The sequence below is a fragment of the Camelus ferus genome, chromosome 35, assembly GCF_009834535.1.
Source record: "Camelus ferus isolate YT-003-E chromosome 35, BCGSAC_Cfer_1.0, whole genome shotgun sequence".
NCBI lineage: Eukaryota > Metazoa > Chordata > Mammalia > Artiodactyla > Camelidae > Camelus > Camelus ferus.
In genome coordinates, this window is record NC_045730.1 from 22,570,117 (window position 1) to 22,597,056 (window position 26,940).

The following is a 26,940-nucleotide window of genomic DNA, read 5'->3' on the forward strand; positions in this document are numbered from 1 at the left end:
CAAAAGAGGAATATTTTGTGGCACTTGAAAATGCATATGAAATTCAAATTTCCGAGTCTATAAATAAAGTTTTATTGGAACACTGACACATGCATTCACTTACTGTCTATAGCTGCACTGACACACACACTCTCTTACTTACTGCTTCCGTACTTAGAAAACCAGCGTTACTGGGTAGCCGGCAGAACCCAAGTATTTACTGTCTGGCCCTTTACAGAAAACGTCCGCTGACCCTTGTTGTAGATTGCCAGAGAAGATTTTGCTTTGCTGAGATACCTGAATGAGAACAGAGACCTCCGGCTATGTTAGAAAGCCTTAGAAATGCCCAGGGAGCAAAGAAGTGGCAGCTGAGTCCTGAAAAACCAGTCAGCACGAACTTGAGAAAGCCGGACAAGCAGAGGTGGGTGGCAGGTGCAGCGGCTTAGGCTGCGTTTATAGGTCAGATCCCCCAAAGCACGAGAAAACACCCCAGTTCCTTCACGGAGCAAAGTGATGATCTGTGTTTCTTTCTCATACCAGTTTTGCTCATTTCCTATTGATGGGCCAGAATCCTACATCTTGAAGCTGTTTTCTTGTACACGTGGTTTCGTCCTTCATGCCTCTAGACCTTGATGGGACCAGCAAGGCCATCTAGACCAGAATGGGCTATTCTGGACGTCCCTCAGGGGAGCTCAACACAACAGCAGCCCAGGAATGACGTCCGCCTGGAGCAGACAGTCCTGTTGGTGGATGGTTATAGCGCCCTACTCTGCTGGAGGTCCTAGTAATGATCTGGAGAGACAGGTCGTGCTTAATGAAATGAATGATCAGACTGAACTTTGTGGGTCTACAGGGCTAATAATTAAAGCAGTGCATGGATTTCCTGGTGTTGTCTTGTTTTTCTTCTCTCCCTAACGTAACATGCAGAAAAGAAAGGAGAGCAGAAGAGGAATATTGATGCTGTAACATTTTCATGAAAGATACCTCCCTGTGGGCTAGGATTTTGTCCCTTAAGGGTTGGGGACTAAATCAGCGGGGAAAAAAAAAGATGTTCACGTCCACAGGATTATCTGCAGTCATGTTCACACCATAGCGGTGATTCAAGGCTCCATAAAGACACCAGGCAGCCTGACGCACCTCAATCCAGTGACCACGTGTGACAGTGATCCCAGCCTTGTAGTAAAGCCTAGGCTTTTCATTTGGTACAGACTGTCCTCCTGTTATGGCTATGCTTTGATAAGTTGGGAACTGAATTTCATCATTAATACATAATATTAATAAATAGCCCTCCTAGCAAGAATAGATGGAATAGTTTCTTTTAATAGAGATGCAACAGAATACATTTTTAAGCCAAAAAAATTTTGTAAACTCACCTAGAAAAATCTCCCTTTGCCTCCTGTAGAAGAAGAAAATTGCACATCAGTGACACATTCTGATCCAGTGTAACAGACTTTAAAATACACTGTACCGTCACGACAACTTCACCAAAGCAGTCCAACTTACTGCTGTTTCGTCCTATCTGCTACAGGAATATAATTAGGGAAGGATGCGTGTATTCACCGCTTGAAAATGAGACACTCTAACTTTAGAAAGTTATATCCAAAGAAAGTAGTTCATAATGACAAAATGGAAGTTTCCACTTCCAAGCCCTGGTCTAACTTTTTCCAGTTTAAAGATTCTGAACCTGAACGAGTGTCTGGGCAGTGATGTCTGTGTGCCTACGTCTTGTGTTTCTTGTTTTTCGGTCTTATATTGTGGGCTATTTCTCGATTAGACTGAAGACTTTTAGAGGCAGGGGGCATGGAATCTGTAATAAATCCAGCATAATGCCTGGAACATAGTAGTTGCTCAATAAATCTTTGTTGAAGGAATAAATTAATGACATCGTTTCAGTTCATCTTGCCAGTGTTTCTAACCTTGCCTCTGTTGCTAATATTCTGTAAGCTAAAGGTCTTTTTCCTCTTTCTGTGTAAGCTAAAGGGCTTTTCCTTGTCCTTCCAGGGGGCGTGGAATGATTCTCCTGGTAATTAATTCTTGCTTTCTGCTTGGCTTTCTCCAGTGACCTGAAGAAAGGGGGTCACTGATCTCAGTTTCCCCCAATCTCAGGTTATACATAACTTTTTCCTTTGCAGAGAGATGCTGTCTTAAATTTTCAGAATACCAGAAGACCCAATTTACTGCCGTGGTGTCAGTTTTCCCAATAGCTTTTTCCTGCCTCTGGCTAATAATAATTCAGGAGACCCAGGGTGAGTAGATATAGCAACTGTCATATGTAAGTCTCATTCCTCTTCCGTGTACGGCCCTGGGACACACGGAGGAAGGGGGGCATGACTCACCTGTAAAATATAGGAGGCTAATTCAAACACCACTTCACTGTCAACATCAATCAGCTCCTGAAAGAAAAACCAACATGGAAGATAAGTTTGGCACTTTAATGACAATTTTTCTATGCTCTCTCCCTAAAAAGATGGTGGATCTTTCTTTTCTGAGATGTTCCCCAGAATCTCAAACACCCAGAGAATACCTTCTCTGAATTACTTGGACCCAGATGCTGCCGATACCCTTCTTACAGCTCTTAGCCAGAAGGGACCCAGTGGTCCTGGGTCTGCACAATTGCTTTTGGGCCTTCATCGTTAAGTCTTCATGAGAAATTAAGGAATGGACCGGTCACCAGCTTTTTACAAATCTGTCAATCGATGGAGTAAGGTTATTTGATAACCAAATGCATTTTTCTTTGTAAACTCTACTTCAGAACCAGGAGCAAGGCTTTATTGAAGAAAACGTTATAATGGTGTTGTGACTCTTTAAATTACAATTAAATAAAATTTAAAAATGCAATTCCCCAGTTGCACTTGCCACATTTCTTTCATGCACTCAATACTTCAAGTATCCACGCTGGCCACCACAGTGTCAGAGCAGACCCAGAGCACTTCAGTCGCTGCAGAAACTTCTACTGGTCAGCACTGTCAGAGAATCCAAGTTTAAAATGCTTCTGTCCTTTAGTTCTGCCCCCAAATATTTAATCATGATCTAAGAACATGGTCTTAAAAGGATATACATGCCTCTCTTTGGTTTTTGAAAAAAAATCCTATATATATTTTTTTATATATATATATTTCAAAATGCATATAGTCCATATCTCTTCTTGTTTAATAGCTTGATTGATGTATAATAGATACAGAAAGAAACTGCATGTTTACTACATAAAACTTGACAAGTTTGGACATGTGCAAACGCCTCTGATGTCATCACTGTTTTCAAGGTAATAAACACCCACCACCTCCACAGATTTCCTTGGGTCTCTGTGTGTGTGTGTGTGTGTGTGTGTGTGTGTTTTGCAGAGAGGTAAGAACACTTAGCATGAGATCTATGCTTCTAACAAAACTTTAAGTGCACAATACTGGTTTTTTTTTTTATACACAGTTCAGATCTTAAAGACAAAGGGAAACCTGGAGTCCACCAGCATGAAAGAAAAATAACCAAATTAAATGACGTCATACTTCTGTCGTCAAGTTCAAGTAGAAATGTCCACTTTTCTTTTCTTTCCGTAACATCCACTAGATCCTACAGTGAGTGACTGGAGCACAGAAAAGTAGAGCCAGGACCGACTGAGACTGCCGCTAGACCAGCCCCTTGCTTTTACTGAGAACAGAAGTCAAAAACCATCAAGGGACCTCCCCCCGCCTAGAGTCACAAGGCTTTAGTGGCGTTTTGGTTGGAAACCACCGTGGCTTCTTGTCCAGCATCTGACCTTCTGCAGGGGGTGCTTTCCCCCAAATCAATTAGGGCTCAGCTATGTTGGTTTTAAGTCTGTCTCAGCTCTAACTTTCTGTGCCCCAGTCACTCTCTGTAGGATCTAGTGATGTTAGGGAGAGAAAAGAAAGGTGGACATTTCTACTTGAGCCAATGTAGTCTCGGAGCCACATCTAGCATCAAAGTTGGCTAAAGCAAGAGTTACTTGTCTCTGAAATATAAACCGAACTCAGATTCATGGACTTTCTAATTATTTTTGTGTGGTCCAGAACTGGACCCTGTAATTCAAAACAATGCATTTAAGCGAGCCTGTTCTCTTCCGAGAGATAGCTATCTTCCAGGCTCTTTCCGGCTAAGGAATTTCAAAGGTGGGTAATAAAGTTTGCTACTGAACCACCTTGGAAGCCTAGGCTAAGAGAACCACTGTGAGACATGGAAGAATCGGGGACAGTAACTCCTTACACCGAATCAGCTGAAGGAGCCGGCTGGCCGCTGTAGCTGATGTGGACTGTCAGTGCTGGGATGTGGAGGAGTGCTTGGAACTGCAGTCCTGGGACCACCGGCTCCCATCAGGATGAAAATCATTTAACAGGGAACACGATTTAACGGAAACACCGTCCAGGGTTTCCACAGTGGATCATGTCTACTCGCACTAGACGCGTTTCCATTCCCACCAGTCGATTTCCTAAAGTCGCTCGTGTGTACTTGGCAGGGGATCGGTATGCGCGCTGTCTGTCAAACATTTACACCCACGTCACAGGTGGCGGTCAACCGTGGGCTAATAGTTAACATCCGAGAGGCCACCTAACTTGCAACTCAAAACCAACCAGCAGGAACAACCCTTTTCAGCGTCAACATCGCTTTTAGTTCATTGTTCGACTCATCTGCTAAATGGAAACGTCTCTCCCTTTGAGGGGAGGGGGTGCAGGGGCGGGGGAGGCGGACGGTGGTCTTTTTCTATTTGATTTGATTTTACGCAGCCCATGCTGCGGCTCCAGGAGGAATGCTGGACGCTAATCGGGTGGCAAATATTAACTGGGTACCGTTATTCAGAGCAAAGCTACCAAAGATGCACATTTAAACATGGAACCTGATTTATCCGAGTTCTCTCTCACCACAGGGTCGGTGGGAGCTAGCACCTCTAACCAGGTGAGTTTTCACCTTCTCTGACCATGGCCATCTCGCAGTGAAGGTATTAGAAACACAGAGAGTCAGAACGTGGCTAGTAAGAGGGAAAAGGGTTGAAGAACGAGGTGGCCCAGACATCCCCCACTCTTGCAAAATCTCATGGAAAAGGGAGCTGCATTACTACTTTTCACAATTTCTACTGAATATTTCTTGAGTTCAAGAATCACTGTGTTGCAGGGAGGGTACAGCTCAGTGGTAGAACATGTGCTTAGCATGCACGAGGTCCTGGGTTCAACCCCTAGTACTTCCATCAAAAAGATTTTTTTTTTAATTAAAAGAAAAGATTTTAAAAAAAAAAGAATCATTGCATTGTCTTTCCTCAGAGGAGTCCACACAGAGATCTAAATGATGTTTATAAGAACCAGTCTAGGAATGTGCGGGTGGTGGGGGGAGAGGGAGAGATGTGTTCCTGGTTATGAAGCGAGTCCTTTCCTACCCTGCAGTCTCTTCCCGATTCCGTAATGGCTCCTGTTAATACCTTCCCCCATTTATACCTGGCCCACCCAGGTGATTTTTATCTTTAATGCTCTCCTGCGATGGAACAGAGCTCTAGACATCCTGCCCACGCCACACATCTCCTGCTGTACCTCAAAACCAGAAAGCTGGGCTCCCCGTGCAGAGGAGGGGCAGGTGTTTCCAGGGACATGCCCGCCATACACACTAGAAAGATGCCTGTGCCTCTTTTCATCAGGCTTTTCTTGAACCCAGATTTGGCTTCTTTCAAGCGAACTGCTCAAGCAGAATAAATAAACTGAACAAGACCACCAAGAGTGCGCGCAAGTCCCACACTCTCCTGGGGCGCTGGGTTCCCTTCGGCTGAGGGTGAGGTGGAGCAGAAGACCTTTCAGGGAGGATGTCCGTGTATCTCCCCTCCGGCACCCCCACAGGCTGGACGTGGGACACCCCCCCACACCCCCAGTGCTCTCAGAGCCGTGTGAGAAGAGGTATCCGCAGGGCTGTTGCTGCGCTGGTCTTCCCTGGGGCTCTCTGGTGGTCTGGTGGGCACGGAATTGTTTAATTTGAGACTCGTCAGTAAGAGGCGGATGACGATGGACGGAGAGTGATGTCACGTAGTTGATGCGTACTTCGGACCCTGATTTACTTACCACTGGAGAACGTGTGCCACTTTCTCTGATCCTTTGAACCAGGGTCTGGAGGGACAAACGCGAGTCTGCAGGTGTGTGCGGGTGTGCTCAGACAGGGCTGGGGAGGATGGCCCCCCTGCCTCTGACTCAGCGTTGTCTCAGCCCAGGTGATTAAGTAGCGGACGGAAGAGGCCCGAGGTCATAGATCAGCAGCATCATGGTTAACAAGGTTCTCAGAAAGATCTCCGTTCTGAGGGTCCCCAAGGGTTCCAAAGAAATAGCCCCCCGGGAACCCCAAGCAGTAGGTGTTAGGGACGGTCTCTAAAAGTCCCAGAGCTGGGGGGACTCTTCGTGACCCCTCACTTGGAGGGACTTGGTGGTGGTCTTCAGACGCAACTGAGAATCTTAATGAAGAGCATTCCTCCATGGTCAGGAATGAGGGAAATTCCAACTTTCACGGAAGATTAATGAGAGAATTATAACAGAAAAGAAGATTAACAACCACAGGGCAGGTTGAGAAGACTCCAGTGAGAACGACCTTCCCAAAGTCCCTTCAGAACAACTTGTGGGGCCGCCCAGTTGTTTTCCTAATAAATCCTCACTGACCGTAAGCATCTTTCTTCTCACTCACAAAATGACTAAAGGTGAGAGTTTCTCGTCATCCTCTTCAAGGCCATGTCTACTCTCACCTGAAAGTTCCAGGTTGTAGTTCCAGCCCTCCAACAGCTCCAGGATGCTGAGTAAGTAAATCACTGGAGCTCTATGAGTTTCATTTTCCTCATCAGTACGATGGGGGTAACAATTTCCTTTCCAATTATTTTACTGAGTCCAATGAGGCATAAATGTAGACGTGATTTGGAAGGTCTTTAGACACACGAAAAATATCAGGTCTGTATTGTTAATTTTTGCTCACTGGTATAGAGCATCTGAACTATGCAATTTTGTCTCTGTTCTTCGGCATTTTTTTTTAGCATTTATAGGACTCTTTAGTAAGACATATGTTATTTTACAGGTGGGCAGCCTCATGTGTGTGTGTGTGTGTGTGTCTACATGTGTGTGCACGGTCACCGTGTATATCATCCAAATAGATCCTGGCGCCCACGTTCAGCCTCCCTGCGCCCGTGCGACCTCCCCGCCTCATTGCACAACTCATAATGGCTACGCGAAGGTGGCCCCAGGCAATCGGGGGCTGGGGTGCAGGATGGGACCCATGTGATCTTGCACAATTCCTCTTTCTTAGCCCTTTGTCAGTTTTTCATCAGTCAAGTCACTTCATGTTTGTCTGGGACACTCCCTCACTCTGTGGCTTGGGGATTTCTCCTGCCATCCACTGCACACAGCCCTCATCCGGATCCTGAGAAATCTCTGGGACAGAGGTCACGAGGACACTCGTGATGATGAGTCCAAGTGAGCTTTTTTCTAGAGAGACAAAGACGAAGGCCCCTCTCTGTCCTCCGCCCTGTCCTCCCTCTGACATGGGGCCGCACACACAGCCGGCAACAATCTCAGAGACAAGGACCAGGATTCTGTACGTCTGAGGCGAATGTTTATGTGGATTCCTTTGTCCTTTGGGACCTGATTCTGGGCTTTGTTTCTCTTGTCTTCAGACAAGATGATATCATCAGCTCATTAGCAAACCTCTTTGAAGATCTTGGGTAAAGACTGCTTATTTCAATTTCTGCGGGAGTGATGGTCTTTAGACCTAAACAGCAAATGTGGCCCAGGGATGACCGTTTGAACTTCAGTAATACATGAGGCTCTCAGTTCAACGGGGACATCTCAGAACAGAGGGCTGGGTAAGAACCCCCAGCACACAGAAGGGAGGAATTTTAAGCTTTTTTCCCCCCCTGACATGATCTGCTCTTAGTGGGTACACACAGGTTCCCAACTTGGTCATTTCCCAGGAAATATGTGAATCCTCATGCTCTGGGATTGGAAAATCGTCAGTTAAAAACAACTCACTGAGCGTTGACAATGCACCTTAGTTCAGTGCTAGAACAATGGGAGGTGATCATCAAAATTCACCCAGAAAGATGCTTGTGTCAATTTCTCCCCCAACCCAAGGAGGGACCCATTTCCGTCCATCTTCAGATGGTGACCACGGGTCCTGTTTCTTTGGTTATCACTGTTGGACAAGTGCTGAGATCAAACATTGGAATGTGATGGATATATTTAAAGAGTGGACTCTCAGCCCCTTCAGATCCACATGCGATTCATAACAGCGTGGCTGGTTATCACGACTGGCCCCTCACCCGACCCAGCCTAAATCATGGAAGTATCACATTACTCCCATGAGGAACTGAAGAGCAACGCAAGGTCCTTCAAGATGGGGGCCTATTTTCTTGTCTCTCTGAAGGAATGAAGCACATTGCAAGCTGGATCTCAGAGTTGTAACTCCAAGATCTATAATCTAAGGGCATCCTTCTTCTTAAAAATTAAAGAACACGACCACTTTATGACCTAGCACTTGCTGTTTGCAAAGTTTTCGAAAATTATTGCGGCGACTAATTTTTGACAGCAATCTTGCCTTGTCAGTGGAGAACTCCAAGCAGGCAGGATCCAACCCAAGCCTGACAGTTGAGTAAAGTGCTGAGATTAAAGTCCATGTCCACCCCATCATGCCCTCTAGTGCGACAAGTCCACTGCCCCCCTCGGGGCTGACAGATGGGCCGCTCCAGCTGACACAGGAAGTCACATACAAAGAGAGAGACGACCAGACGGAAAGCCTGGCAGGAGAGCTGTGCTTTCCCGTGTTACTTTCCAGGAAACACACATCATCCCAGGCCGACTGCCCAAGGGAGTTTTCCTCGGAAGTAGACACACATTTCTAAAGGAGTTTCAGCCATCCCTTGGGCATCAATTTCCTTTCCATCACCCGCCTGTCCCCTTAGTGAGTGAAAACACAACAGAAATGCTGTTGGAGGAATTGGCCACCTGGGGTGTCGGGACCCCGTTCTGTGCTTCCTCCTGCTCCACTTACAGGAGACAATTAGACCCCTGCTCGCTCCTGGCCAGATTCTACTGCAACTTGGACAGACTGTGACTGTATTTTCCTGCTCTTCTGGTAGTAAACAGGGAAGCTCAAGCAAGGAGAAGTTATGCTTTTGTCTCCTGGTGAGGGCACCGTGGAAGGTGGGAGGTGGCAGGGGTGGTTTGGGGAAAATGACAGAACAAACAAAACAGAACATCTTTCTTCACTTTTGTGCTGATTGTTCACAGCAATCAGAGGTAGCTCTCTGGAGAAGATGCACAGAAAGCCGCGATGAGGTGGACCGAGAGCTCAGGGATGCAAAGGAGGTCTACGTCCCAGTGCAGGCCACCTGCAGCCCCGACTCCCCCAACCCTGGACGTGGGAGAACACATCCCAGGCAGGAAGTAAGAAGAGTCTCCTCTGGAGACAGTGAAGAGCCACGAGAAAAGACACCGAACACTGATCCTTGGGGTTCCCACTGGGACACTCCACAGGGACAGCCACCAGGGGACCAGCCCCATCTGGGCCCTGGGAGCTTTTAAGTGTCTCACTCTTAAATACGGATGGAGAGACTCCTGCATGAAAGACAGAGACCAAAATAAATACAAAAAAAAAAAAACCAAAAAACCAAAAAAAAAAAAAACCAAAATGAAAGAAACAGAACATGCACAAGAATTAGCATTACTGGAGTGATAAGAGGATATTAGGTTCGAAGAAAATAATAGGATGATATATATATACAGAAAGAAAAATCAGATAATATGAAGGAAGTCTTGGAAATTAAAAACATGGTAGCAGGGGGGAGGGTATAGCTCAAGTGGTGAGTGCGTGCTTAGTGTGTACGAGGTCCCGGGTTCAATCCCCAGTACTGCCTCCAAAAATAAACCAACCTAATTATCTCCCTGCCAAAAATAAAATAATTAAATAATACAATAAAAAAAAACCCACATTGCTGTCCTTTAAAAAAAAAGTGATAGCCAAGGTTAAAAGTCTATAGCAGAAATTAAGAATAATATTGAAGAAATCTTCTAGAAAGTAGAATAAAATGACAAAGATGGAAAACAGGAGAAACCAGGTATCAAAGCAGGAGGCCGTGCTGATTAACAGGTCTGGAAGGAGAGTGCAGGGAAACAGAGAGAGACGGTCAAAGAAATAAGACAAACAATTTCCCAGATCTGAAGATGAATACAAACCCGCAGACTAAAAGTGCCGATCAAATACACAGCCTCGTGGCTTTACAGAGACTCACTTCAGGGCACACCATCCTGAAATTTCAGATGAAGAGGAATAAAGAGGAAACCCTACAAGATCCCGCTGGTGGTGGTGGAGGTAGGGGAGTCCACACACAGCGTAGGGACAGGCAGACATCTCTGGAACAACTCTCAAAGACTCTGAGGCAACACTTTTGCTAATCCTGGAGAAGTCATTCTCTGTTTCCAGATCCAGAGAAACTCTTAATCAGATATGAAGGTAGAATAAAGACTTTTTCAGATATGCAAGGACCCATTTTTACTTCTCACATATGCTTTCTCTGGATTACTGCAGGATGTTCTCCAGGGAAACAATGGCGTAAAATGAAACACAGGAAGATGTGGGATCTGGGATGCAGAGCACCCACTCCAGAACTGGGGTGAGGGAAAGACAGGACAGGAAAGGGACATCCTGGGCTGAGCACTGCGAATGAGGCCAGGTTCAGACTGGAGCAAGAGGACAGAGGGCTCCAAAAGGGAGGTCCCAGGAAAAACCACAAAGGCAGCAACAACAAAAACCAAACCAAAGAGAAGAACAGGATGAACTAGCCGATGCATATGGAAATTAGCAGTGTAGGTATTTGGGAATCTGTAGGTGCTTTTGCAAAAAGAGGAAAAAAAAAAAAAAGATGGGCACTTACAAACTAAAACAAGTAACAGCAAGGCAACCCTCACCTTTAGGTAAAAGAACTGGTTGTTTAAAAAAGGAGTCACAACCATTGGCTGCTACTTGGATTAGTCATAATAATGTAACGTGGACAGCCGTGGCTTCTACCCAGAACTGTGCTCTCACCATATTGGGAAAATGTGTGTGGGTGTACAGGAGACCTCTGTCCTCACTTACCTTAACAGGAACTCAACAAATGGACAAATTAAGGAATAACACCCTGTGCCGATTACTCAGAAATAGGGGCAAATACCAGAAGAAACAGCTAAAATTGTTGGAAGCGGTGGGACTCGGGGTGGGTGGGTGGGGGTGGGCTTTTTTTCATACAAAGCCTCTTAGAACCATCTGACTTTTAAACTACATCAGACATTACTTTGATAACAGTAAATGTTAATGTGTTAAAAAGTGAGTGAAATAAGGACTTGGAGAAATTGGAATAAACAGCTTACTGGACCTGAACAACTTAGATTCTGGAACACTGTAGGAATCATTCCCCAAGACTCAGGCAGGGCACTGGGTCAGTCGAAGCTGCCGGGGTCAGCATCATCTCCAGGCTGTGTTGGGCACCGATCTCGGGCCCCTCAAGGCCTCCAAAGTGCCAGAGGGTAGTGTGGGCGGCACAGAGCAAATCACAGCCAAGATGAACCCAGATCTGATTCCAAGCAAGCAGTTCGACCTCAACAGGAGCTAATGATGTGCCTGGCGTGGAGCTAACGATGTTCACGTTTATCTCCCTTAATTTAATCTTCCCAAGAAGGTGGTGGGTTGGGTCCATGTTCAACCCAAGAGGAAAATCAAGCTTGGAGACATCACAGAGGTGCCCACATTTAATGCAGTTACTACAAGGCAGAGGTAGGAAGGGAACCCAGGTCTGTGAGACCCCAGATCTAAACCCCTAACCACAATCACTCGGCCACGGGGCCTCCCGCCATCTTTGCAGATTTCCAACTGCACAAAGCCTGTTCCACCATTTCTGGTTCTTTCTTTTGACTAAGTCATTTAACCTCTCCAACATCACTTTCCTCCCTCAGTAGAGCTGACGATTCCATCTCCCTCATGGGCCTCAAATAACACATGTGGGATTTTTAAAATAGACTCTTAAGTGTCAATTTCTGCAAGTGGAAATCTTGTTTTTGTTGACGGGAGGGTGACAGGTGGCCTTGTGACGCAATTCTGCCTCCTGTGTAAAGTTCAGAAAAGCCTTCTCTGGCTCGCTCCCACGGCTCACCAGCTCCCGGACAGACGCTGAGAAGAGACAGCTGGGGCTCCAGGAGGGCACACACCACCCAGGGCAGCAGGCAGGCCGATGCCGTGGCACCCGGGCCCTAAATGTGGCCGGCTCCGAAGGCATCACCACTTCCACTTGGGGAACCTGTAATACGCAGTTCCGGGCATTTCTTTTTTTGTTCCCCATTTATCTTGGAGCCCCCTGTGAGCACGATGTTCAAAAGCCGTGAAGTCCTCACCTCCAGCTGAGCATCTGTGACAGAACAAGTCCAAGAGAAGCCGAGTCCGCTCCCTTAACCCCGGTGTCTGTATGACCACAATCTGGGGCAACTTTCTACCTGCTCTGGGTTGAGGCTGATTTCACCCGGTCAGCGACGTTCCAGGCATTTACTGCCCAAGTCTGCCCCCTGGTGGACGGTCCTCACTTTTTATTCCTGAATTCTTTCAAAGTGCTTTTGCACCGATTAACCAAAACCATCAGATGCCTGCAACCTATGAGGTAAGTAAGGTTGGTATTTTTGTTTCCTCTGTATAACGACAAAACGAGGGTTTAGCGAGAGGAGGAAATTGGCAAGTTCCTGGAACCACATTTAGTGTCTTTGTTCCTCCATTCAGCAAAACCCCCACATACTGAGTGCTCTGGGTTTGAGCCCAGTTTCAGTCTTGGTTCAGCAACTGTCACCAAGTGAGGTTCTTCTACAGACTCGAATCTGATCACTACCACGATCACCATTATTCTGAACATCCGTACTGGGTGGGACTACGTGTGCCATGCATGTGGTAAGGAGCCTCCATGAGGAAAAGCGACGGCCGACAGACCGTTTCAGCTCTCAAGTTTCAACGTGTGGCAGGTTGCCACAATCCCTCCAAACTGGGTTTAGCTAAATATGGAGACAGGCAGAGGGATCTCCTCGGACTCCTTGGGATACAGCCACTAACCATCTTAGGACAGGTGTACTTGGCTTTGAAGCTCTCCTTAGAGTGGAGAATCTGCCTTCCAGGGTGCAGTGCAGCCCAGTGGTTGAGATCTCTGATCTGGAGTCAGGCTGCCAGCTTCAGCCCTGACTCTGCCATTTGGGGCAGCCCTGACTTTGCCATACACAACCTTGGGGGAATCTCATAACTGCCTTGTGCCTCACAGGGAAAACTGGGATAAAGGATGGTGTTCCTCTCAGAGATGCTGGGAATATCAGCTGCACAGGGTGCAGAGAGCACTCAGCACCAGGCCTGCCATGATGCCAGTGAGCATCAGCTGTCCTTCTCCCTGGCCGTTAATGAGCTGACCTAAGGCTGAGCTCGTGCGATGGCAGGGGGTGTGCTGGGGGGCGCAAAGTGGGTTTTACTTTAAATACGTCCTCTTAGTTGTGCTGGGGGAGTCTTCTGCAAACCCCTCTCCCAAAGGACAGGGTGCATGCTGGGGACTGCCTGTGGTCATTTTGTAATAGAAAAGAACAAATCTGACTCCGTATTAGATCTGTTTCTGTGGCTTTAACCCTCTGCCCTGTTTTCTAGGCTTAGTCTTGCTGGCTCTGCACCTTTTGCAAAAGAATGTTGCCTTTAGCCTGAAAGAGACAGGAGAGCCTGTTCTCAAGGCTCTGACCTTTAAGGATATTAACACTTTTGCACTCCTATAAAGATAACAAGTTGCAGAATGGAAAATAACATTTGTTTTGTTGGAGATTTACAGGGACACCATGATCTTACCCACATGGACAGCTACAGGAACAAAGAATTCCTACACCAAGAAGTTTGCAACAACCAACCACATCCCCTCCCCCTTTTTAGTATAAAAGAAGCCTGAATTCTAATTTGAGCAGGATGGTTCTCCAGGACGTTAGTCTGCCATCCTCTCGGTCTGCTGGCTTTCGGAATTAAGTCGCTATTCCTTGCCCCAACACTTTGTCTCCTGATTTATTGGTGTGTTGTGTGGCGAGCAGAATGAGTTTCGACTTGGTAACAATTTTGGGTGATCCAGTGAAAGGAAACATCACAAGCACATGGGGGAATTGGATACAATGCAAGTGTCTCATTCAATTAAGAACTGTGCCTTGAATAGACGTCTCCCTGAAAAAGATGCACAAATGGCCACAGAGCGTCGCTGATCACCAGGGAAATGCAAAATCACGAGCCACCACCTAATACCATTAGGGTGGCGATTATTTAAAAAAAAAAACAAAAACAAAATAACAAGTGTTGGCGAGGATGTGTGGAATTTGGAATCTTTATGTGCTGTTGGTGGGAATATAACATAGTGTAATCGTTATGGAAAGCAGTGTGGCAGTTCCTCACAAAATGAAAAACAGAATTACCATAGGATCCAGCAACGTCACCTCCAGGTATTCACCCCGAACAACCGAAAGCAGGGGCTTCAATAGATCTTTATAAATCCATCTTCACAGCAGCATTATTTGAATAGCCAAAAGGTGGGAGCAACCCAAGTGTCCACTGATGGATGGACGAATAAACAAAATGTGGTAACTACATACAATGGCATAGTAACCATATAAAGGCAAGGAATTCTGACACATGCTACCATACGGATAAACCTTGAGGACATGCTAAGGGAAATAAGTCAGACACAAACGGACAAATACTGCATGAGTCCATTTACAGGAGGCGCCCAGAGGAGTCAAATACCGGGAGACGGAAAGTAGAATGGAGGTTGCCAGGGGCTGAGGGGTTGGGGAGAAGGGGGATTATTTAAGGGGTACAGAGTTTCAGTTCTGTAAGACAGAGTTCTGTGGATGGAGGGTGATAACAGTTGCACAACAAGGTAAACATACTTAGTACCACTGAACTGTATACCCACCAATGGTTACCATGGTAAACTTAACCAGTTAAAAAAATTGTCCCATCCTGAATGCCAATAGCATCCCTTTGAGAGATGCTGCTAGAAAATCCCCAAATGGTCAAATATACATGCATTTGTTTATAAGAGGTTTGTTTATAATTGTGAGACTTAGTGCATTTGTCATACTGGTCTGGGTTTCCCTTTTTTTGTCACAGTTGCCAAGTTAAAGAGACCCCTGCAATCAAGTTAAGGAACACCTCCAAGGAGCCAAAACCCAGAGACGGGACTGGAAAAGAGTCACGTTATTAGCCCTTGATAGCGTCAGCCTCGTGGAGTTCTCATTCATTTATAGTAATTAGTTTGTACGTTTCTTCTACTAATCAATGAAATCGCACTGGGGCAACATGTTGGGATTCCTAGCTTCCAAGGATACTTTCAGGTTTCAGTGGAAAACTCTGAACAGGAAGAAGCTCTTACCTTGTAGATACAGGACTTGGCATTCAGAAAGAAGAGCTCGATGGTGGCATTGTCCTTCAGGTATGAAATGCTTTCGATATAGAACCTAAAAGAGAAAAACTGCCCATGAACCACAGCCGCATACACTGATCAGGCAGAAATATCAAGCGTTCTCTGAGTTACATGACTCGAGGACGAGAACTCCCAGTCCAACAGGAACAAGAGAGAAAAAGCACCACCTATGGTTTCCATAGTTTGTTTCAGAGAGGAAACAGTGGTTTTCAAGTCCATGTACAGGGGGTTAGGGCCATCCTGGCAGACAGCCCCTCAGTCTAGCAAAGAGCAGGACCTGCCATCAATTTCTAAGGGTAAACTTAAACTTGACCATCTACTTGCTTTTTCCTTCCCTGCTTTCCAATTTTTTCTAATGTCATCTGTTTTCATTACATCACTTTTTGTCCTAATCACTGTTGATCTGGAGTTTTAAAAGATCATTTCTTCTGCTGAACGGAATAAGGGGCCCTTTTTCTCTTTGAAAGGGTTGTGACAAATCTTCCTGAGGACGGCAAGGAGGGCTTTGATTTCCGCAGACCCGGGGGGCTGTGGCAAGTGTTCTTAATGCAGTGATATTAACGCATATGGAGCCAAATGAGAATTGGATTTTTATCCAGATGGAGCTTATGGATTTTCTTCATGATGACACAGGCTGAGACGATTCACATTAAATGTGCCTTTACATCGACTCTGGAGTTTATGAAATTCCTTAATGAGCTAGGTCCTTGCACTTGTCTAGGATCAGCTTGTGCTAAGGGAGTTGTGATGAGAGGGGAGAAGGAAATGACTGGCATGCAGAGCCTTGGTGGGGGGTCTTGAGTGGGTGTGACAACTCCTGGGGGGCACTGGACACCTGCCTCATGGAAACTAGGGGCACCTAGAAGGGGCAGAAGGCGAAATGAGAAGAAATCAGCGCTATGGTCTTCCAGAACGTGTCTCAGTGTGATGGAAAGGATCTGGGGAGGAAGCCAAGAGACCAGTGATCTGGTCCCAGCTCTGGATGATTCAGAGCAAGTCACATAATCTCTCAGGGCTTCTGCTTTCCAGGCTGTAAAAGAGGAGGACTCGGGCAGTGGTTCTCTAGCTAAGAAGTTGACTGCTTTCCAATACTGGAAATGAAGCAGGTTGAAACAACCATAACAACAGCAGAACCAACACACTAACATTGTGTAAGGCAGACAAAATATGTGTGTGGGCTCGGGCAAGCCCACAGCCCCCCCACTTTGCAACCTCTTGTCTATAGACTAAGTAAACGTCTTCTACCGTCTTACAGATGCGTGCAGAGGCTGCCGTGATGAGCACAATGCACACTCATTTACATTTGTGAGTGAGTCCTGAGGAACTTGAGATACTAGTAGAGATTTTCAAGCAAAAGATATTAGTTGGGCATTTACCATCATGGAGGGTCTACACAATTTTTAGAAATTACAATAACGTTCATTCTTGCAAAGCCTGGGAAGGAGCTCTTCCATCACCCCCTTCTCCGAAAAAAGACAAAAACAAAACAACCGCCTGCCTCCTGCTCTTGGAGCAAGAATTTTAGGTCATGGAGGATGCCGTAAAGGGTCTGCAGTGGTCTTGGAGGAACTGCAAAGTTGGACCACTTCCACTCCCCTAATAATGGAGACTTGAAATGCAGCAGCAAATTCTACATCTCAAAGCAAAATCCAGCCATCCCTGGTCTCCGTGGGAGATTGGTTCCAGGACCACCTGCTCCCCTCCCAACCCAGGATACAAAAATCCAAGGATGCTCAAGTCCTTGATATAAACGGTGTAATACAGTTGGTAGATATCTGTGGGTTTCACACCTGCTCCACGGATAGGGGGAACTGACTGTAAGTTAAATGTGATGTAATTAAAAAATCTACATCCGTTGTAAAAGGTTTTTGGCAAGGAGTAGTCAGAATAACAAAATGGGAAGGAAGGAAGGAAGGCAGGCAGATGGGAGGGAAAGAAAAGGAAGGGAGAGGAGGGGAGGGAGAGGGGTGACACAGGATCAGGATGGGGCTCTGGGTGGGTCAGAGGAAAACCAGCTCAGCTGGGTGACTTGTGGGTGTGGCTCTTACAGACGACTCCTGCTTCCATGCCTGTGTTCAAGCTTCACCCCCCAAAACAATCCTCCTGCACCCCCACAACTCACTCCTGCTCCCCTCAGCCTCGCTCAGGGTCACCACACATTTTCACCACCTCTACTGACGGTCCCCACAGCAGATGTCCTCTCCCAGGCTCCAGTGACCCCCTCTGCTTATTATGTGGCCCCAGGGTCCCATGATTTTTTGTTCCCTGAGACGTCTTCTTTCCCGGTTGCTAACTCATTGAGGGCTGCGACCCCATCACCTTCATTTCTGCACCCCCAGCCCTGATCCAGGGCCCAGCACAAGCATGTACTTAAACATTCCTGTGAATCAAAGACACTGATTTTCAACCATTCCCCTCTCCACACATCATCAGTGGGAGATTGTATTGGACAGTGAAATGGGCACTGAAGACAACACAGGAGGGAGAAAAAATAATAAATGATTTCCCAGACCCTTTATGATTCAGGGGTCTTCCATTCCACGCCCAGCCCACGTGCCCCCAGCCCTGCTCTCACTGTGAACTCGGAGAGTTGCTCACCCAGAGCTGTTGATTACTTGGAATCCTAGAGCCAGGAGAACAGCAGAGGCTTCTGGAGTTTCAGCGAGTGAGCTCGGTTCTGAAATAATAATTCTGAGTCTAAAGCTGTTGGGTCTGAAATCACTCAAGTTTCAAAGCAGAGCCCTAGGGCTTGATCCCATTTGTTTCAATTCTTGAGAATTAAGGAGCATTCTGCCCTCCCACCCCCAGTTTTCTCCTCAACAGTGTATTAAGGGAAAAAAACCTAACACTCTCCTTTCAAATCATGGAAAACTGAAATGAGATGGCAAATTCCACGTCTTTGGCGACAGCGTTTGTTCTCTGGCTGCACAAGAGACAGGAAGGTGGAGGGAGTAAGAGACATGTTCTGAGATGGAGGGAAAAAAATCATCTCCTTTTGACGGAAACTGGAAAGCAGATTTCTGTTAACCTTAACCACCAAGAAACAGCCTGAAAACCCCGTGTGTCCCCGGCTTGTTGTATTACTGCTTTGTAACCTGGGTATTTAACTTACCCTGAGCTTTCCAGCTGCGCCAGGGTGCTGGTGAGTCGAAAGTGCCCAGAGAAAAACAGACCTCAGACACCTCCAGGCCACATGGAGCCCCAGCGCACGCTACCACACTACGGGAGAGGAACTTCTAGGGAAACGGGAAACGCTGACAGTTTGCGTTCCAAGTGGAGGTACCACTCTGTTCTGGGTTTTCCTGAGAGCCTTGTCAGAGGTCCCCCTTTTGGGCAGTAGGTGGCGATGTTGCATTGCTTAACTACCAGTGCGGGGGTGGGTAGGGGAAGCTGCTTCAGAGACCTGGTTCACAAAGAAAGCCCCGGGTCTCTGAGAAAACCCAAGGGGATGAATGATGTCTCGTAGGTTCAGAGGGCCTGCGTGGGCCATTCCAAGTCTGATTCTGGATTAACCATGGGTTTCTGATGCTTTGACACCTGGGGGCGTGCTGACTCTGGAGGGACGGCCCCTCCCGGGCTTAGCCAGCTCCTAGGGGAGTGAAGGACTCACCTGTGAGCACTCCTTCCCCACGCAGGCCAGCCAATCCAGAGCCCACATACATTTTCTCGTCTCCTCTGTGGGGGTTTCACACTTCAGGCCATTGTCCGCCTGCCTCAGTCATCCCAGGGCCAGGAAATGGATAACTTGGGAGAATCCCCATGCCCCCAACCCTGCTGAAATTATCCAAACAAGCCAATCCTAAGCCTGCTTACCCTGCCTCACCCATGCCTTCCTGCAGAGACCACGATAAAGGCTCCTGCCCACAGCTCCCCCAACACCCTGTGCCTCCTGGACGAGCCTGGTGCGTCCCCGCATGGCCCTGCCTGGCATCGGGTACCCCCTCCTCCTGGGAACTGAGCAGCCATCTCTCTTTTCAATGGCTCTCACCTCCTCATCTGTTGGCCTCAAGTACCTGAATAATAATAAACCTGACACTTTAAAAAAGGCTCTTTAGCGCATTGGCAGGACTCAATCTCAGGGCTTCTCTCTGAGCCAAAGGAAACGGTGCTCTAGGCCAAGCGCAAGAGTGTCTCTCGAGTACCGCGAGTGATGCCACAGCCAGCGTGACCTAGATGACGCTAATCTGAGGCTATTTTATCGAACAGTCTGAAGTAGGAGCAAGCATGCACTATGCTGCACGTGTTTGAGCATATCCAACACTCGGGGCTCGGAAGCCTGGGGGAGTCTGGTCCCCTTTAACCTGTGGAAGCCTCGGAAGCAGCAGACGGAACCCAGTCCAGCCAGATTAGACGTCCCCTAGGTTTCCTCCTCTGGTCCCCTCGCTCCTCGTCTTCCCTCTCACATCCACCCCTTGGCTCTTGGGGAATCACTGACTATTTATAGCAAGTGTTAATTAAATGGCCCAGTGATTTCATTTTGTAATGAACACAAATGTCACATTTGAATGCTGGCTTTCGGTAGCAAAAAGGAGCCATCGTAATGAGAAGGGTAATTAATACTGCTGTGAGTTTCCGCGGCCAAAAATCTCTGATGTTGAGAACTTCAACAGCGCTGAAAATCCTAACTGGGACACCCAGTTGAGATCTAGCAAGTTCTGGTTAGCAGGCACCTCGTTTTAGATCCGTGCCACCACGGTTACCAGGAGTGACAGGACACAGCAACTGCTGTCTTAATCAGCCCGGAAAGATACCAACAGTCGGGCCATGAACTTGGCTGTAAAATCCCCTCTCCTTCATTAAAGCTTCCTGGCATCCCCTGTCTTTCTTTTCTTCCTGTAGCTCACTTTCATTTATTGTTTGTGAAACTCGAAGTTTGCGGAGACAAATCTAATCTCTATTTATTTTCCTACAAATAGTGTAGATGACCAGAGCTACATGGACACCTGGCTGGAGAATACACAATCAAAGGAACAGCCCAGACACGGAGGAATCATTCTGAGCGCAAACCTGTGTCTATAAAAGAGAAGAAGGACTTCCTTCGGTGGGTAGGCATATTTCCCTTACATTTTTTTCTTGACCTATTTCTTTTTTTTTCCTTCCCCTTAATGGAGGCACTGGGGATTGAACCCAGGACCTCGTGCATGCCAAGCACACTGCGCTATACCCCCCATGCCCTCTCTTGACCTATGCCTTAAGGTGCCTGGTGAACACTATCAGAGGGTCACTGTTCTCAGTTTGGGGAGCTTGCCTCGTAGCATTAAACAATGGTGCTGTTGTTGAACGCAATCTTGATCGTACACTGACCACCGGGCTGCTTGTAAGGATGTGTATGAGGGGTAAGGGAGTGGGGAGCTATGAGGCTGCACAGGCACGCCCAAGTCAGGTCGCCCAGGTATCCTTACAGGATAACAGGAAGCCAAGAAGCTCATGGGTAGCGGATGAAAATTCTAGAAAGGTGCTCAGTGGCAACATCTGGAGAGAGTGCAAGGGGCCAAGGCTGGAAGCACAGATGAACTAGGAGATTTCAAGACCAGGAGAGGCTTATGAGGGTCCTAATTACAGCCAGTGCGGAGTGCATGCAGGGTAAGGGATGGGGCTACTTAAGATGCAGAACTAAGTGGAGCTGGTGAACAAGAGGAGAGAGGAGGGAACACGTGGAGGAGAACAGATGACGTCAAGGCTGACTTTCAAGTCCCCGGCTTTGGGGACTGGGTGGATGGCGGTGCTCACCACAGAGACAAGGAAGTCTGAGGGAAAAAGAGCGAGTTTGGGGGCAGAAGGATGATGACAGTATTCGATTCAGACAGGGGAGGGCAGAAAAGTGCCTGTGAACTTTGGGATCTACAGACCCCCAGTGGCCATGTGGGTGGTGGGGCCAGACCCACCACAGACTGCAGGATCGGGGGACGTGGGAAGGAGGCCGCAAGTCCACCCTCGGAACCCCTGCTGTGAACAGAAGGGGCTGCAGGGGTCATAGCTGCAGGAGGATCCAAGTCAGGGAGGGTATCTCCTCTTGTGAGGGTGGGAGAGATGTGGACATGGACGGAGGGTCCAGGGAGAAGCGGAAGCTTAAGACAGAGAAAAAGAGAGGAGAGACTTGAGGGAGGGAGCTCTCTGAGGTGATGGGAGGGGCTGGGGCACAGGGCAATCAGCTGGCGTCGGGTGATGGGATAAGAGCCACTCTTCCTCTGAGACGAAAGGGGTGTGTGTGTGTGTGTGTGTGAGAGAGAGAGAGATCTTGGAAGTTGAAGAAACATAGGGGTTATCTGTTCACTGCCCTATACTTAGCTCCTCAAACAGTACCTACAACATAGCAAGTGCCCAATGAATATTCATGAACCAATAACCAAATCCATCTATAATGGTGAGTATGGAGCACGGAGTTTGCAAGGGAGAAAGCTGTTGACACCCCCATAGCTGGGATGAGAGTGGATCTGGCTCTCAAGGCTCGGAAGCGACCCAGTTCAGGACCATGATAAGGGCCAATGGGATCGAGGCGTTTTCTTCATAGAGCTGGAGAGAGCAGAGGGCAGGGCGGAACATCTGCCCACTGGAGGTCACTATTGTCAGGAAATGGCGAGGCATTCTCCAGCAAGACTAACAGCACGCATCTCAGCTTCTGGAAACTTCTTCTTTCCTATTTAGGATGCCCCTTCCTCCGGCAGGGTGGCATCCAAGGTTTGTGACAACGGGGACCTGTGCCCCTGCTGGGGGCACTCCGTCCATGGTGCTGAGTCCAGCAGCTCCCAAGCAGCAAGGTCAGGCCGGGGAGGGCTCCCCTCCACCACACTTCTCCCCAGTGCGGGGTGCGTCTGTCCTTACTACCGTCTTTGCAGATGGGCGCGGCCAAGTGTGGAGCCCAAGACGGGCCAAGGTTGGCGATCTCGATGGGGGTCCTCTGGCCCTGCCTGCACGTGGTCTGATCAGCAGTCATGGTGTCACTTTTCACTTGTGAGACGGAGACAGCGTGGTGGAAGGGGAAGGGCCCCAGGTTTGGAGTCAGATCTGACCGAACAGATGCCATAACTCACTAGCCATGCTGGGGGCAGAATTCACCTGGCCATCTTGTATGTCTGCTTCCAGGATGGTTGTGACGATAGTTCACCCTTAACAACGGACAGTTCCCTTCTTCCTGACCTTTTCCCTTTTTAGGTAATTATTAAGACCCTGATGCCCCTACGACTGTTCCTGGTGGTTTGACTGATGAGGGTTGCAGGGATCAAGACCATTTGCAGCTTAATAACCGGTCGGCGAAGGTCAGGAGGGTTCTGAGCCTTCCATCCTGCTATTCTGAGTCTGTCCTAAAGCCTGATGCCAGCTTCACGCCCTCCAAGGAGGAAATGCTCATTTCCTGGCTTAGAGGATGAAGCAGAATTCTGCGAGTTCCAATTCATGTTATTTAATATATTTGGGCCTTATTTTTCCTAATTGGTTGAATGGAGACCATAGCTCTGCCCTCACGCTCACAGACATTGTGAATATACATTGCAGCAGAAGAACATATAAATGCCAAGTAACAGGCCACGCTGGCTGGCAGCCCAAACGCAGATCCTCGGAGGCACAGGGTTAAGATTTCCACTCCATGAATTCCTAAATCTTGGCCTAAGGCAGCCGATCTTCTCCACGCTCTCTTGTATCAGGTGGTTTTATGTTGCTTCTGTTCCCCTATATAACTGCACACGCGTTATGTAGGTGTAACATACAGACGTGGAAAGGAAAGGAAAGGGCGACGGGGGGACTAGAGAGTTAGGCTGCTCTGAGGATGCATGCGTGGTGGATGGCTAGGCTGGGCTGTGGGGGCCGGACCGCCTGCACTTCTGTTTACAAAGGTCAGGGTGTGCGCACCGGGGAAGAGCCCAGCTGATAGGAGCTCCTTTATGCAGTCCAGCATATCCCAAGGTCTGGGTCTTTGATGAACATAATTTATCATACCACTCCTTTGGAGAAAACAGCTTGTGGGCATCCCCAGAAAGGCAGCGCTGAGTTATCAAATGGGAATTCTTCCCAAGCTGAAAATCAAGGTAAAGGCGCAGAATGCGCCCCGGTGGGAGAGTCTGCCTCCTCCCTGGGAGACGACGAGCCACTGGGGTTTTGACACTGTGCTGTTCAGCCAGCTGCCAAGTGGGGACACAGGAGAGCAGGGGTTCCGGGAGCCAGGCTCCTCCGTGGCTGGTGCCAAGGAGACACCTGCCCTGGGAGGTGGTTGTAATAATTCAGATGACATAGGATGAGGGAGTTTAGGTAATAAAGAGGAGAGGGCAGGGCAGAGAGAGATTCCTGGAAGTAGCAGCAGAGAATTGATGCCCATAAGAACATGAAGGAGACGAAAGGGGGAACAGACTTCAAGATTTAAAGCCTGTATGACTGGATGGATAATGACATCAGATTCGATGGGACCACAGAAGGCTTGGGGAGGTAGGGTGGGGGGAGGGTGATGAATTTGGTTTTGAACCTGTTGAGTTTGACCAGGTGGCCAAGAGGTAACTGGAAATAGAAACCCGGGGCTCTCCAGAAAGATGGGCTTTTAGGATGAGGCAGTGCTTCTGCCAGGTGTCCCCCCTGAAGTGTGGATTTGGGGAGTTTTTCCTAATGAGCGTTCAGGGAGGCGCCTGCTTTGGATAATCAGGAAAACGGGTGTCCTTGGGTCTCGTCACCCCGTCCCCTGGTTCTGCTGTAACACTGGCTCTCCCTCTGCACTTCTCCATGCATCTGGCTCCACAGAGAGATGTCAGCTTCGAGAAGTTTGGACCCATCTGCACGCAGACCCTCGGCCACAGACACCTCAACTGGGCAATCTCACGGCACTCCAAGCTTTTCCCCAAACCCCTAATAACTCGGCTAGTAACAGACATGTGGGAAAAAACAGCTAATATGCAACCAGCCCTGTATTTTCTCTTCTTGGCTAATGTTGGCAAAAAGCACCAGGAAGGGCGGGGAGCCTGATCTATGGCAAGTGTACACACCCACCTTTGATTGCAGGTTAATGAACTGCTTAAATTCAACTGAGTCTCGCCTGATGTCGCCACCCCTCCCGGTGGAATTGTTACTCTTTGCTTTATATGATGACTTTTCCACTTATCTGAGAAAATGTAGCCACCATTAAAGAGAATATGACACTGAAATCGTGCCCATCAGGGAGGGAAATGGCAAAGATTAGCTCTGATACGTTCACAGCTGTTAAATCAAAAAGGCATTAAATGCACGTTTAAATTGACTCCACCAGCTGCGGTAAAGACGTACTCCCGCCCGTGAAAAGGACCCTTTCTTTACCTCCGATTTTGTCTCCTGCGGTGTCGGAATGGCTACGTCTAAAACTGCTTCCTGGCTGCACTCTTCAGGAAGAACTGAAATGTGCGTCGTTTGCGTCCTGCTCTTGAATTTCTATCCGCATATTTTATAAGGGCTGGGGCTATGCGTTGGGCGGAGAGGCCAGTGTCCATTGGAAGACTGAGCACTTGAACCTAAATGCCTCTGCAGCTGTGTGGACAGACCCAGCCTGATGGTGCCACAGACTGGCTGCTCAGGGAGCCGCTGGACCTGGGGGCTCAGATTCTGGCTTTGCTATACACAATCTGTACTTTGCCCTTGAACTCATGACGTGATCTTCCATCCCTTGCCCCCGGCTTCATACAACCTTCTGCAAACCCAAGTGGTAAGTCTGGCTGGCTTCATAAGATTGCTGCGACATTAACCCTGAGAAGCAGTCACAAAATCAAACTTCTTCTCATAGATTAATGAACAGAAAATGCCCATTGTTTCTGGTTAGGCCACAGCCTTCCTTCTTGGGTTTCAATGATTCTTATTTGGGATAAAGCAGGCAAATTTCAAGAGGCCAAGTGGCACTTGTGACAGAAGAACAGAACACACACACAGACTTTTGTTACGTAGCTTCAAAGGCCACCAAAAGAATCCAGGGCTTGTGTTATTACAGGGGACTCAGTTTCCTTTGAGATATATGCCCTCTTTGCCCCATAAAGGCAAAGGGAAAAAAGAAAGGCTTTTATCTTCATTCCACACAAGCATCCGAGTGCCAGAGCACAAACACGCGTGTCCACGCACACCCGCGGACGTGACGCACACACTCACGCCCTGCACTTACATCTGCTGGGAACGGAGAGATGCTACGACCTCCGTGACTGGCAGTGAACTAAGACAACCCTGATTTCCCTTTTCTTTGATCCCTCATGCTCCCAGACTTTCTTGACAAAGAGGAAAAAAGCAAAAGGCAAAATAAAGGACAGCTACCCGATGTACATACCTGACACAAAAGTATAAAACCACAGGTCCTGATTTTTTGGGGAAGTCATGTTCCAACACTCTTCGATCCAGCTGAAGCCAGTTTAAGTGTCCCCTGAGGAAAGAGAGACCGATGGGTTAGGGCTTTGGGTTTTGCAGAAGTTTCTTGGGACAAAGGTATATGTGTCGCAGAATGTGCTAGACCACAGAGAATCGTGGACCTCTGCCTCACTATTAAGGTCTCGGTTTTTGAAGACCCCAAAGGAATGATCAGGGGACTCCTGCGTCAGCTGGAGATACTGTGTGATAATCAAAGTCGGGGGTTTGAGACCCGCTGCCCATTTTCTCAACGGCACTAAAATGAAAATACAACCATACTGTCTTTCTTGTCCTGAATTCCCTTACCACCACTCTCCTGACTGCCTTCTCTCCTGAAGGCCTCACAACACACTTTGGAAGCACGTGAGCAATCTTCGCAACATCTCGCTGGAGGCAGATGGGGTGAAACGTGAATCACAGACGGTTTCCTCAAAAATTAAATGCACGGCTGCCATCCGGCCCAGGCACTCCACTCCCCGGCACTTACTTACCCAAGAGAAATGAAAGCAGACGGCCACACAAAGCCTTCTAGGCATAGGTGTTCCCGTTACTTGTAATAGCTCCCAACTTGAAACAACCCCAGTGTTTCCCAGCGGGGGCATGGACACGTTACGACATTGTTCTGTAATGGAACACTACCCCGTGATAAAGACAGTGAGCTGTTAACACACACAGCAATACTAGGATGCACCTCAAAATAAAGACGCCGAGGGGAAGAAGCCAGGCAAGAGGGAGTGCAGACTGTATGGTTCCATTTATAGAAAACGCTAGAAAGTGCAGACTGGTCAGCAGTGACAGAAAGCAGACTGGTGGCTGAGTGGAGGATGGCTGATGGGGGAGGGTCACAATGGGGGACGAGGAAACTTTTGGTTGTGATGGAGATGTTCATTATCTCGATGGTGGTGATGGTTTCATGGGTGCAGACAGATGTCAAAACTTATGAAACTGTACATTTTAATCTGTGTAGCTTATTGTACATCAACTTCACCTCATTAAAGCTACTTTACACAGTGAACCAAGGAAATGTGGGATGATGTACAAATAGGGACACGTCTGCATTTCCTTCTTCCTTCCCTCCTTCCCTCCCCTTCTCCTTCCATAAATATTAATTGACTACCTTCTCCAAATGAGAGTCTGGAGATGCAGCAGTAAGCAAAATCCACACA

At 47.8% G+C, this 26,940-nt stretch overlaps 1 protein-coding gene across 1 annotated transcript in view; it reads right to left on the reverse strand.

The window, feature by feature from the left end:
- Nucleotides 1-26,940, reverse strand: part of FRMD4A (FERM domain containing 4A) — a 276,313-nt gene that overhangs the window by 99,903 nt on the left and 149,470 nt on the right. The window contains 4 exon segments of the mRNA XM_032473723.1: nucleotides 1,353-1,375; nucleotides 2,316-2,372; nucleotides 15,389-15,473; nucleotides 25,698-25,790. Of these exon segments, the coding sequence (XP_032329614.1) occupies nucleotides 1,353-1,375; nucleotides 2,316-2,372; nucleotides 15,389-15,473; nucleotides 25,698-25,790 (258 nt within the window).